The sequence below is a fragment of the Haliaeetus leucocephalus genome, unplaced genomic scaffold (genome assembly GCF_000737465.1).
Source record: "Haliaeetus leucocephalus isolate CR32 unplaced genomic scaffold, Haliaeetus_leucocephalus-4.0 Scaffold587, whole genome shotgun sequence".
Lineage (NCBI taxonomy): Eukaryota > Metazoa > Chordata > Aves > Accipitriformes > Accipitridae > Haliaeetus > Haliaeetus leucocephalus.
The window spans coordinates 1,961,758-1,973,333 of record NW_010973023.1 but is presented as its reverse complement, the minus strand read 5'-3'; the positions used below and the strand labels follow the sequence as shown (position 1 = coordinate 1,973,333).

Below are 11,576 nucleotides of genomic sequence, written 5' to 3'. Positions count from 1 at the left end.
CTCTCAACAACAGGTCCCTAGGCACTAATACCATACAATAAATAAATCCCCAACATCTTTAGGATCACATCTGAAAACATACCATTGCCAACTCCATGAGCATGGGAAGAATATCTGATAAAGAAAAATTGTCCAAAAAAATCAACTTACAACACAGAGACTAGAAAGAACTTGAATCAAGTACCAACATTACCTGAGTTTTTACCCAAGATCCTGAGGGACCATCATCTCTGTCCTTCTAAAGTTGCTCTTTTGACAATGTTTCCTACACAATGACTACGTTGCTACCATTAAGGAGCTGGCTGACCCTGAGATCCCAATGAAAGGCTGTCAACTCACTGCAGAATGACACTCTTCTGTGAGCTTGTGACATGAAGGTAAACAGTAATGTAGAGGCACTGGAAATCAAAGGAGCCCAGGCTGCTGGATGCAACATTGCGTTTAGAAGCACATAACCTCCTAACTCTTCAAGAAAAGACAAGAAGTCCTTTCTTCTCCCTTTTCCACAATGCTGGCAGAAGCAGTATGCAAACAAAAAGACCTGTTAAGTGGATCTGCGAGGGTTTTCTGTGGTCATACTGCCACTGTGGAATACGGAGTAAAAGGTAAGTAGGAATTTCCTATTTCTATGTGACTACTTCATTGTCAGCTATTTTACCGGGCCTTCAATAACATCATAATCACTGCAATAATGCAAGCAGGCAGTCTAGAGATCATTTTGGTGTCTTTTTCTTCATAATCACACAGATATATTCACAGGCATTGCATCAACCACCATCCAGCACAGCAACACAACAGTTTAATTTAGCAACCCCTCCACTTGTTGCTCCTGGTCACTTCGAATATTCAACCCATTTTACAGTGAACAGAAGATAAATTTAGCCATTGCTTTTCCAAAAAGTACCCTAGAAACCTTTCAGGTTCACGTGCTGGCTTCATCTGAGTATCGCAGTCCTTGTCCCACCACGACTGCAGTGGTGACTGAACCATAGGGATCACATCCCCACAACAGGCTGTGTAGCTATCAGTTTCCAGAGGTGAAGCTACCTTTTCCTCTTCTCTCCATGTTTTCTCATTCATGCTATGGCAGTGGTCACAAGACTTGACCCAGTCCCAAGCAGTCGGGAGGAAGACCAGCCAGCCCCTGCCTTGTCCATTACAGTGCTGGAGGGAGAGCCAAGCTGCCACAGCAGATCTGGTGCTCTGTAGAAATGACTCAGACAGGATAGGATTACATATTCTGCTACTCTCCCATCTGTGCGATGGGGCCTCTACACAAAGAAAGCCAAGTCAGCAGCTACCTTGCAGCACGTAGAGACACGGATACAATTTCCCAAGTAACACACAGCACTGGACAGGAAACTTGGATGCATTTCACACCAGAAGAGGACAGAAGAAAATACACCCACTTTTACAGCAGCAATCACAAACTTCATACGGAAGAGAAAGGCCAGGTACTGGCAGCAGAAAGAGAAGAGTGCTGTTGTAAAACCCTTACCAATGCAAGGAGAGACTCCCTTGTATGCTATAGGAAGAGGAAAGGCTTAACTACGGACACTTTCCCCACGCAGAAGTGCCACTGAGACCCAGGGTGTGTGTAACACAGATCAATAACAGAGGTAGAGTCATAACAAACAGACATATGCTAACAGCTATAGGATATATTGTATTTGCTCATGTAACAGCCACACACACTTACCGGCCTCAATGCCCAACCAGTTGCAAACAAGAGATCACCAGTTAGATAACCGGTAACTTAAGAATAGACACACAAAATCACTGCACCCTAAATTTGGAGAGGAAAATCACAGGGGCAGGGAATTATGTGCACTCCATGAGCAATACAGTATTTCACTGCGGGGGAAGGGATAGGACTGGCACCTGGCTTTATCAGCGCACTCATTTACCAAATCAAACTGTCCCGGAAAGCAGCCAGTTGCCCTTTAACTGTGTTCGTGAAGTAAAAATTGTTTAATGGGGTCTGGGATTGGAAGGATATGGATCAGATCCAGACGAGATTTGCCAAGTATTCTTCGTACAGCTATGCGGCAGAGAGACAAGAGGCTCCGGGTGCGGCCTGCAATGAAGAAAGCAGAGAAAAACTATTGAGGGACAGAGAGAGGAAGAGAGAGGGATAACAGCGCGTAAATTGTGCTGAGCTCTGGCTGACAGCTGAGGAGCCATTTACCCCTTCCAAACGCCGAGGCCACGTCCTGCACAGCAACACAAAGGCAGCGCAGGAGAGCTGAGCATGCACAAATCCTCCCTGTCAGGAGGTCAAACCTTTTGGCCAAAGACTTGGAGCAACGACAGCTGTCACACAGGCAGTTTGGAAGGGCAAGCTGGAGACTGCATGGGGTTGTGACCATGTAGGCAGTCCCTGCATGACAGGGTTCAAGAGATCACTGCCAAATCCACACCAGGGGAGGCTGTGAGAGGCTTTATACTGTTTGGATCATTTTAAAATTATGTGGACCTTATTTTTGCTCTAAATCGCCCCTTGGGAAACAACAGCATTGATGACCACCTCAGGCCTTGTCCCAACTTTCTTCTGAAGGCTTCTTTTGAGTTCATGGAGAGCTCTTCCAGCACAGGGACAAGAGGATGGTGGTGTCCATGTTGATTCAGGAACTGGACCTCCAAGGCACCACTCCATTATCCTGCATGCTCTACCTGAGGAGTCCCATTTGCCTCCTAAACCCAGGCTTAATGGAAACCACCTGCTCCAGCTTACGTGCAACTCTTCTCAGCAGAAGTCCAGGCAGGCTTAAAAACCAGGCACGTGCAAAGCTCAATAACTTTGGGTGGGGGCTGGTGGTTGTATCCCACATCCTGAATCCCTTTCGAATTTCTCTGGAGTTCAAGAGGGAAACCCCACTTCCGACCCTGGTGCAAAGCCCTGGCCTTCACCAGCTGAGCCTGGTGGTTTTACGAGGTGCTGCCCTTGCTGGAACAAGGGTGCGCACTGTATTGATGTTGCTTTTGTTATAAAAAGAAAGAAATAGCAGGTAAATTTAGGCATGTTCAGGTCTGAGGCTCTGGTTTACTTCTTTTGTAACTTACTTTCTTCCCAGAGGATGTTAAATTTAAAAAGCCAGCTTTTTCCCACCTTTTTCCACCACCACCTGAACTCCCTCCTGCCACTTGCTACCACCATTTGTGGCCTTACTTCCCAAGTAGCCTGTCCAGATTACAACTGTCTCTTGGGTCCCTCCCTGGGCCACCCTGCAGAGCACACGATCACTCAAGAACAGTGAGTGCACATCTGCATGGCTTTGGAGAACTGGATCTCACTGGATATGCCATAATCCACCTGTGGTCGGCATATCCAACGCCCAGCTCTGATAGGACCCCACTGCCTAAACCTTGCCTCAGGCTGCTGAGGACACGGTTAGGCCATGGCGAACTGCTGGGAGAAAGATAAAAAAGGTCAAGTTACAGACAGAGGTTGGGCTGCTGAGATAGGCATCATTGGTAGCTGAAGAACTCAAGAGGGAAAACACCACGTGAACATCCAAAATGCAACAGGAGAAAAACGGGAGTCTAGCCGGAGGTTTATGGGGAAGTCTTTGGGTTGAGTCATCAGTGTTGACAGAGCTGGAGGCAGGCAGCAGCTCGGCAACACTAAGGATCCGTGCCAGAGAGCAGCAGAGGCCAGGCCCACGGTCCTCTCCTGCCTGATGCCTGCCTGGCTAGCAACAGCTCTTTGGGAGCTATATCAGGGGTGGTGAAGTCATTAATGCTTAGCTTAACAGCTTGTTAAATCCCAGTTATCCTTTTTGTTTGTTAGAATTGCTTTACACTTTTGAGTTAGGTATAACCTGTTTACGCGATCTTTTTGCACTTGGCTGAAGGCACTTGAACAAACAGACCCAAAAGAGGATGGTAACACCCACCCTAACAGCTCCTAACTACCAAATAAACTCTCCAAAGAGTTCTCCTGAATCCAGAGCTAGATAAAACCAGTGCCACTTCAGTAAGTCAAAGCCACTTACCCCTTGCTTCTCTGAACACCTGCAGAGCCTCAGGGTTGACTTTGACCCTTCCCATGGATTCAACTCCCAAGGCCTCCACTTTCACCAGGTTCAGATCGGCTCCAAAGTCAATCAAGAGGTGGACGAACGCCGCCTCACAGCCATGCCGCAAGACAGCATCCATCACACAGACCGGGGAGCCCCGGGAGAAGCCTTGGATGTTGATGGGCCCGCAGCAGTTAAAATCTGGGTTGGCTCCAGCCTGGAGCAGCAGCCGGAAGCACTGGAGGTTGTGGTAGGCAGCGCTGATGTACAGCGGGCAGACCACCAGCGTGGTGAGGGGCCGCAGAGAGAGACTGGGGACCCGGGAAGCGAGGTGGTGATTCACATCCACGTCTGCGCCATACCTGGGTGGGGGAGCGAGAAGAGCAGAGGTTTGTAAAGAGGGGCAACAGCACCATAACTGCAGCCCAGGGTGACAAAATGGCAGGGGATGAGGCTGAAGGACACCCGGAGGGTGAGCACCCTGCCTGTCTTTGGTACCTCTGGGGCCCACCACCCAAGAACCGCCTATACCTACCCTCAGATGGACCTGGCGGGGCTTCTGAGTGAGGATGCCGTATCCAGCATGGTCTGATCTTCAAGAAGCAAAGCTGTTTCTCTGCCCGCAACAACCCAGGCTTCAGAGAGACGAGGAGCAGCTGAGGAACATCTTTCCTTGCCCTCCTGAAGGATGTGCCAAGCATGGCCTTGGCACAAGGGATGGCTCAGCCCTGAGCCAGCACCATGTAATGCTGGTTGCTAATGAGCTGGCTGGGGAACTGGGATGTTTCCAAATGACTCAGTTGAAGAGATGCAGTGAAATAACTTCCCCACCAGGATAAAACAGGCCAAAAAGCAATACAGGCAATTGATCTGACTGTCACAAACAGCAGGGAAATGGAAATGGAAATCTGTGCTCAACAGCAAAACATATATGACAAAATCCTGCTCCCGAAGGAGCTGGGGTGGTTGAAATCCCATCAGAAATCCCATCAGGGAGTCAAAAAGAGGCCTTTTCCCTAGTATTCAGCTCAGCTGAAGGGATATACCCGCCAACTCTGAGCATGCAGGAAACTGGAAAAACACAAAATAATTGTGTCAGACCTTCCGCTCTCCCCATCCATCCTGCACAGCTCCATTTGCAGGCTATATATTATAATAGATACCGCACAAGAGATTACAGTTCACTGGCCAGCACTCCAGATACTGAAGGGAAGACCTCCAAGAGCTGCAGCAGCAAACCTCTCAAGCCTTTTGCAACTGGCTCCTGCCTCACCCTACCCCACAGAGAAACCTGTACCTCACATCTTCGCCGCATGGTGCCATGGTGTCCCAATTGCTCCATGAGCCCTGCAGCCAGAGTAAAGCGGGCTCGGGCTTGCTGTGGCGCAGAGAAGGCATGCAAGCAGGCTAAAGCCCTGCTCAATGGACATCAGCATCGTCATGAAACAGAAGCAGTGCCCGCAGCATACTTCTTTTCGGTAAGTACAGATGGCACTAAGTTGTGAACGAGCAGAAAACAAGGCTTATTGGCTTTGGTTCTTCTCTTTTTTTTGTAGGAAGTGAAGAATGCGGCCAAATAAATGGGAGCAAAAAGGCCAAGTGTCACTCTCTGGAAAAGCATAAAATTTGAAAAATGGCAATGCTGCGGAAAGAAGAGATGGCAGAAATAAGCATTTATTTTCCCCAGGCTGGGTAACACCCAAGCAGTGGGGACACTAAGTCCATTTACTTCACATGCATCTTGGATGGGAAGAAGGAGGAAGACAACACAATCCCCTGAGGAGTAGCTGGTTTTAACTGCAGCACTGCAGATGCTGCAAAGCCCTGTCCCTTCTCTCCACAGAGGGATAAAAGGTTCCCTCACTCGCCAGTCCCCCTCTCAAAATTGCAAACTGAGCATTCAGAGAACTAGATTTTTCTATCTTCCTAGATAGCATTATATTCCTCTCTGCAGTTAATAAAACAAGTAAGGAAACCACCTGGGGACAAATCCTGCCTCAAGGCAAGCACAGCTCTTGCTGAACCCAGTAAGGGCTGGTCCTTATCCAGCAAATACTTAATGAAATGCTTCAGTTCTGAGGATGGGAATAGTCTCATTTAAATTAAGCACACACAGAACAAGGGACGAGGAAACGATGGCATGCAGTGTATTTTTACCCCAATGCACAAGATCTCCCAAGCATGAACATCTTGCCTGAGATCTCAGGAGACTGGTGGGGTGGAAAAATGCAGGAAAAGGATGGAGCTAAGCAGTAACAAGACTGCCAAGTGCAAGCTGGTCCTCGCACCAGCCACAGGACTGAGCTTTGCTTTCCAGGCCAGGCAGCTGGCCCAGGGATCACTGTGCACTAAGGGGACATTCCCATCTTTTGGGGATTTCCACAGCACTTTGCTGAATCTGCATCACTTCACCTATGTTGGAGCATAGTGTGCAAAATGAGAAAAGGTGTCTGTTCTCCACAGGCAATCGCACATGTTCCCTGTAGATAAACCTCTTAAAATCAGACTACACAAGCATTTGGATAGAGGCATCTGTGCTGCTGTGGGACTTTTGTAGGGCTGTTGTAGGGCCACTGCCTCCTATGGCCGTGACCCTGACCACACAGCAGGTATCCCTTCATTTCAGTCCCTTTTTTTCCATTGTTGTCATCAAAATTCTCAGTAGAAGCCCCCAGTTCAAAGCAAAATACAAAATTCTACTTTTATCACAGTCAGGCATGCACCTGAGGCATCGGGTTAATTTGTCAGATCTCCTTTTCACCGTTTTAGTGTGGCAAAAGAATCTTCTCATCCTTAATACGCTGGGTCAGCCCTCAGTTACACTGCAAATACAGTGCAACAGTCCGATCCCATCGCAGCATGATCACATCACGAGCTGTTAGGAAAGTAATCTATACCCTGGCAATATAACCATAAATATTTCCGCCAGCCGTCTTATAAAATGGATCACCATTCCATAGCTATGTGTGTATTTACTATTAATGGATACAATTTCACCTATTGCTTGGTTAGCTGGTTCAGCAATTGTAGTAGTATTCAGGAATCCTGATTGTGCTACCATATGATTAAAAAAAAAGAACCAGGTGATGTTTAGACACCTGCAGCAAGCCTGACTGGGTTGGGCTTTCTCTTCAGGACAGTGACAGACACTGAGGCCCTCTCGAGCTGAATATGCTGAAATGTTTCCTTATATCTCCGTAAAAGTGTCCTCCTCAGTGCATTCCCCCTGCCAAATCCTTTAGATCAACGTTTTCAAAATCTCTGAGTGAGCTTTGTAACGTAAGACTGCATTTTAAAATAAGTGATTCTGAACAGACCTGTGAAATCTGTACTTTGAGATATTTGAAATTTTGGGCAATCTGACAATTTGGTATTAGCTTAGCAGCCTTGGGAGAGACATTGTCTAATAAAAAGATACTGGACAAATTCCAGTTAATTTTTAATCCTGAAAGTTTTCCAAAATCTTGCTTTCAATATTGCTGGCAAGGCATCCCAAGGAGCAGACACATAAATCAATGCATCAGCTATCCATGTGCTGCTGAAATACTATTTGCTACATTTCACCCTGCCTTAGTGGATATATCAGGGGAGATTCTCGGGAATGCAGCATGTCAGCTGAACCCTGTACCAACAAGCATGTGGCGATGGGGATATCCTTCTCTCAGCTTGCTGAGAAAGAAGCAAGGAGGGGGGATCAGCTCCCCTTCTTTCTACTTGCCAGCTTTCTTAAAGCTGCACTTGTATGAAAATTAACTTCCCCACAAGCAAAAAGGAAAGGAGAAAAACTCCAAGTATTTTGAAATTTTTCTGTTTAAATCCTTTTGCTTGTTATTTTCTAGCATTTGTGGTCATTGGAGGGATTCCTTGGAGAGCATTTCTGTGTGAATCCAAATACACATTCTTCTCTTTTACTATTTCTTTCTACAACCTGTATTTTCCCCTTATGATCCCTTATTATTTGGCATCAACAGCCCATATAGTTGCTCAGCATAGTCCCTTATACAAAAAGTTTCCAATTTAGAAGGAAGGAAGTATCAAGGCACACAACAGAGAAAGAAACTCAAGTTTGCACAGCCTACTGCTAGACCTTGAGCCCACTCACTGCTGGTGCTGCAGAGGAAGTTTCCTGAGGGATAGGAGGTCACCAGTCACCCACCACCCAGCTAAGGTTACTGTTCATCACCTCATCATGATAGCCATCATTCCCTGCCCCAGAGATGCCACCCCTTCGATGGAGCTGTGCATCAGGTGTCTGGGCAAGGGGAGACTGAATCGGATGCCACGGAGGGTGTCCCAGTGATGGGCAAACAGCAGGCAGCCAAGAACAGTCAGTGCCAGTGACAAGCATCTCTCCTCCTGAGGACAGAAAACGGTCAGAGCAGCAGAGCTAAGCAAAGGAGAGATGTGTTTCCAATTTTTGGTTCGTTGTGGGATCCACCTCACTCATAAATTCAGCCAGGGGCAGGGAGCTGGCAGTCAAGATGGAGGTGGGAAGGAACATACTTTATAAGATTTGGATCTGACTGCATAATGGATGGTAAGCTCAGAAACAGAGACTCCTCTCTTGGGCTTTGTCTTAAGAGAACAGGCATGGGAGTCACACAGCAGGGCACAGACCTGTTGCCAGGCCCAAGCGATGGGGAATACAAGGATATCCCTTTGGGCACCTCTCCACCCTCTCTCCTGTCCACCTCTTGGCCAGCATCACCAGGCCTGTGGAGGCACTGGGCATGCGAGGAGGGAACGGATGCTCTGAGCCCCATGGGGGCAATGATCCCAAGGAAGGAAGAGAGGGAGGTAGAGCCACCCCTCTCCCCATAAGGACCACATCCAGCCTGCACCCGAGCTCTCACCTGATCAGCTCCCGGAGGATGTCTGCCCGGCCCACACGCGCCGCATGGTAGACAGGGGTGCTGCGGTGGTGCCGGCTGCCGTTGGGGTCAGCCCCAGCTTCCAGGAGGATCTTGGCACACTCGAGGTGCCCGTTGACCACGGCCACATAGAGGGCGGTCTGCCCCTTCACATCCACCAGGTCGATCTCAGCCCCTTTGCGGAGGAGGAAGTCAACGCAGGGGCCGTGGCCGGCAGTGGCAGCGATGCGCAGCGGTGTGCAGGGCAGCCAGCCACAGCACCACACGGACTTCTCGTTGATCCGGCTTGCATCAGAGGGGGGAAAAGCATAGGGTCAGAGAGGGCCTCCTGCCACCTTGCACCATCCCACCTACCCCAGCCCCAGAGGAGGATGCTGGGAGAGCCCTAACAGCTCGCTTGAAGCTTTTCCTCCCCATTTTCTGCACTTCATAGCAGCCCTGAAAAGCTCCTGCCAATAACCTGACTAGGCACTGCACGTGGATAGCCAGAGACTACAGCATGTAACAGAGTAGCGCCTGGAAGATGGGCTTTATCGCAGCTCTGCTGTGTCAGGAGCTGCACATACGCACAGTGAGGGACAAACCCTGCCTCAAAACATAATCAAAATTACCAATAAAAAAAATAAAAAACTCCCTACTCCCTTTTTACAGGGACATGTCCCAGATCAGTAGTGACCAAGCTGGGGAACACAACCATTTAATTCAAGCTGCTCCAAAGGGAGCAGAAAGTCAGGAAAGCAGCAGGGAAACAGCAAGAGGACACGGGAGGAGGGGAGCAACGTATGGAAATGCAGGCGTACATCTGTATCACACCATTGGCAACATCCACACTCAGCCAGGTACCATGGGATGACATAAACACAAATCCAGGGAAACTCAGCCAGCCCTGCCAGCAAGGAGTAAGCTTGGGAGGTGCAGCCACCCTGCACTGAACAGCATAAGTAGGCCACTAGCTTCCTTGGTGGATGGCTGTACTGGCCTAAGAGCCTTTTCCAATTTATTGAAAGAGATGGCTCTGGCTGGCAGCTGCTTAGACCCCCTCTGAAATAACCTGTATTAGTTGTCATGCTCATCCAGACCTCAGGTTAACCCTACAAATCTCATAAACGTCCAGACCTCACTCACTATCTGCAAATCACTGCAGGTACTGTTTTAGCAGGAACACACAGAGAGGAAAGGATTTCTTTAAGGCCAATGTAGGCTGGCAAAAGTGCTCTTTAGCCAGTGTAACAGTGGATTTGCTCTTCTAGCTCACTCCACGCAGGCCCACGTAACTGGTACAGGACAAAGCAGTTTTTATACAGTGCATTTACAGAGTCTGCTAGGAGAGCAATGCCACAATTTTTTTTTTCAACCATGTTTTAGGAAGAGGAGTAGTATAAACCCCACATCATGCCCTCAGCTGTCAAGTCTTATGATAAAAGTGCTCCCTTTAACGTTGGAGATTTGGGGATGTCCACCCCATACCAACCCCCAAATTCAAAGAAGTCACTTCTCTGCTCACTCCACCACCTGCTGTGGTGGTGTGGGTCCAGCCCTCCTCCTCCCACCAAACTTTGCTTTATCCTGCAAGGAAGGATGCCTGGCCCTGCTGCCACAGGGCTCCCACATGGTGTGGCAGAAAAATAAGGCAAAAATCTCAGACCAAGGGTCCTAAGAGCCCCAGCTGCCCAGGTGGCATAAAGAGGGGCTGGCTCATTGTCATTTTTTGCTGAAAGGCCACTTTTTTTGAGGCTGGGAGACATTTTGCACTCTAAGCAGTTTTCTCCACGGTGCAGGAAAATTAATTAACTGTCCCCACGGTCACAGACTTAGCACTGGGCAGATTTTGTAACATTGGGTGTTTCAGGTTTATATTCAGCTGTAATCCCTTTTGTATGTTTTCCCCATTACACGTAGGCTCCTATTTTCACGGTATTACATTTCTGCCCTGATCTGAAAAGAGCCCGTGCTCGGCCGCCGCACGCTCGCAAATGGGCTTGAGATTTGCCTCCTGGGAGACCACGGTGGGACGATCTGGGGGGGTGGGGAGGGGCGAGTGGAGCATCTTCCCAACCTGACAGTTCTCCCGTAAAAACAGAAGGAGAAGGGGTTGGGTGCCTCCAAAAGGAGCAAGCTGTGGGAATGGTGCGGGGCGAGCACCCCAGGGTTGTCATCAGCCGAAATCCTTGAAGCGGGACCTCGCACCTGGTCTCCCCCTTGTCCCCGTGAGGGTCTCCAAAGGCAGCGCTGAGGGTGCGGGCAGGGTGGGGTGCGAGAAAGGCCCCCCCCGCCCCCCCTCACCTTTGGAAGCTCTCCTCTTGCAGCAAGCTCTTGAGGGTGGGCAGGTCCCCCACGTAGGCCGCGTCGTGCAGGCGGGTGTCCTCGCAGTGCTCGATGGGGTGGTCGCAGAACTGCTCCCGCAGCCACTCCTTCAGGTTACGACCTGCGCTGGAGAGAGAGCGGAGCGGAGCGGAGCGGGGCGGGGGGGGGGGGGAAGCCGGGTTGAGCCCTGGCCCGGGGCGGGGGCTGTCCCGTCCCCTCCCGGCACAAGGCGAGCCCGAAAGGAGCCCCTGCCACAGAGCGGGCCCGCAGCGCCGCTCCCCCGCCCCACGTTACCTGCCTGCCCGCCTGAGGCGGCGGGCGGGTCCCCGCCGCCGGGGGGGCCGCCCTCCGCCATCTGCCCCTCGCCCCGCCGGGCCGGCTC

The 11,576-nt window shown here is 49.8% G+C and overlaps 1 protein-coding gene across 1 annotated transcript; it reads right to left on the bottom strand.

Moving 5' to 3' along the window:
• Positions 1-1,854: 1,854 nt before the first annotated feature.
• Positions 1,855-11,549, bottom strand: ASB1 (ankyrin repeat and SOCS box containing 1). The gene is made up of 5 exons (XM_010577915.1): positions 11,501-11,549; positions 11,174-11,315; positions 8,873-9,175; positions 3,996-4,381; positions 1,855-2,077 (listed from the first exon to the last, which is right to left on the bottom strand). The coding sequence occupies exons 1-5, from the start codon at positions 11,547-11,549 to the stop codon at positions 1,944-1,946; spliced, it is 1,014 nt and encodes a 337-aa protein (XP_010576217.1). The 3' UTR covers positions 1,855-1,943.
• Between the last annotated feature and the right edge of the window lie 27 nt (positions 11,550-11,576).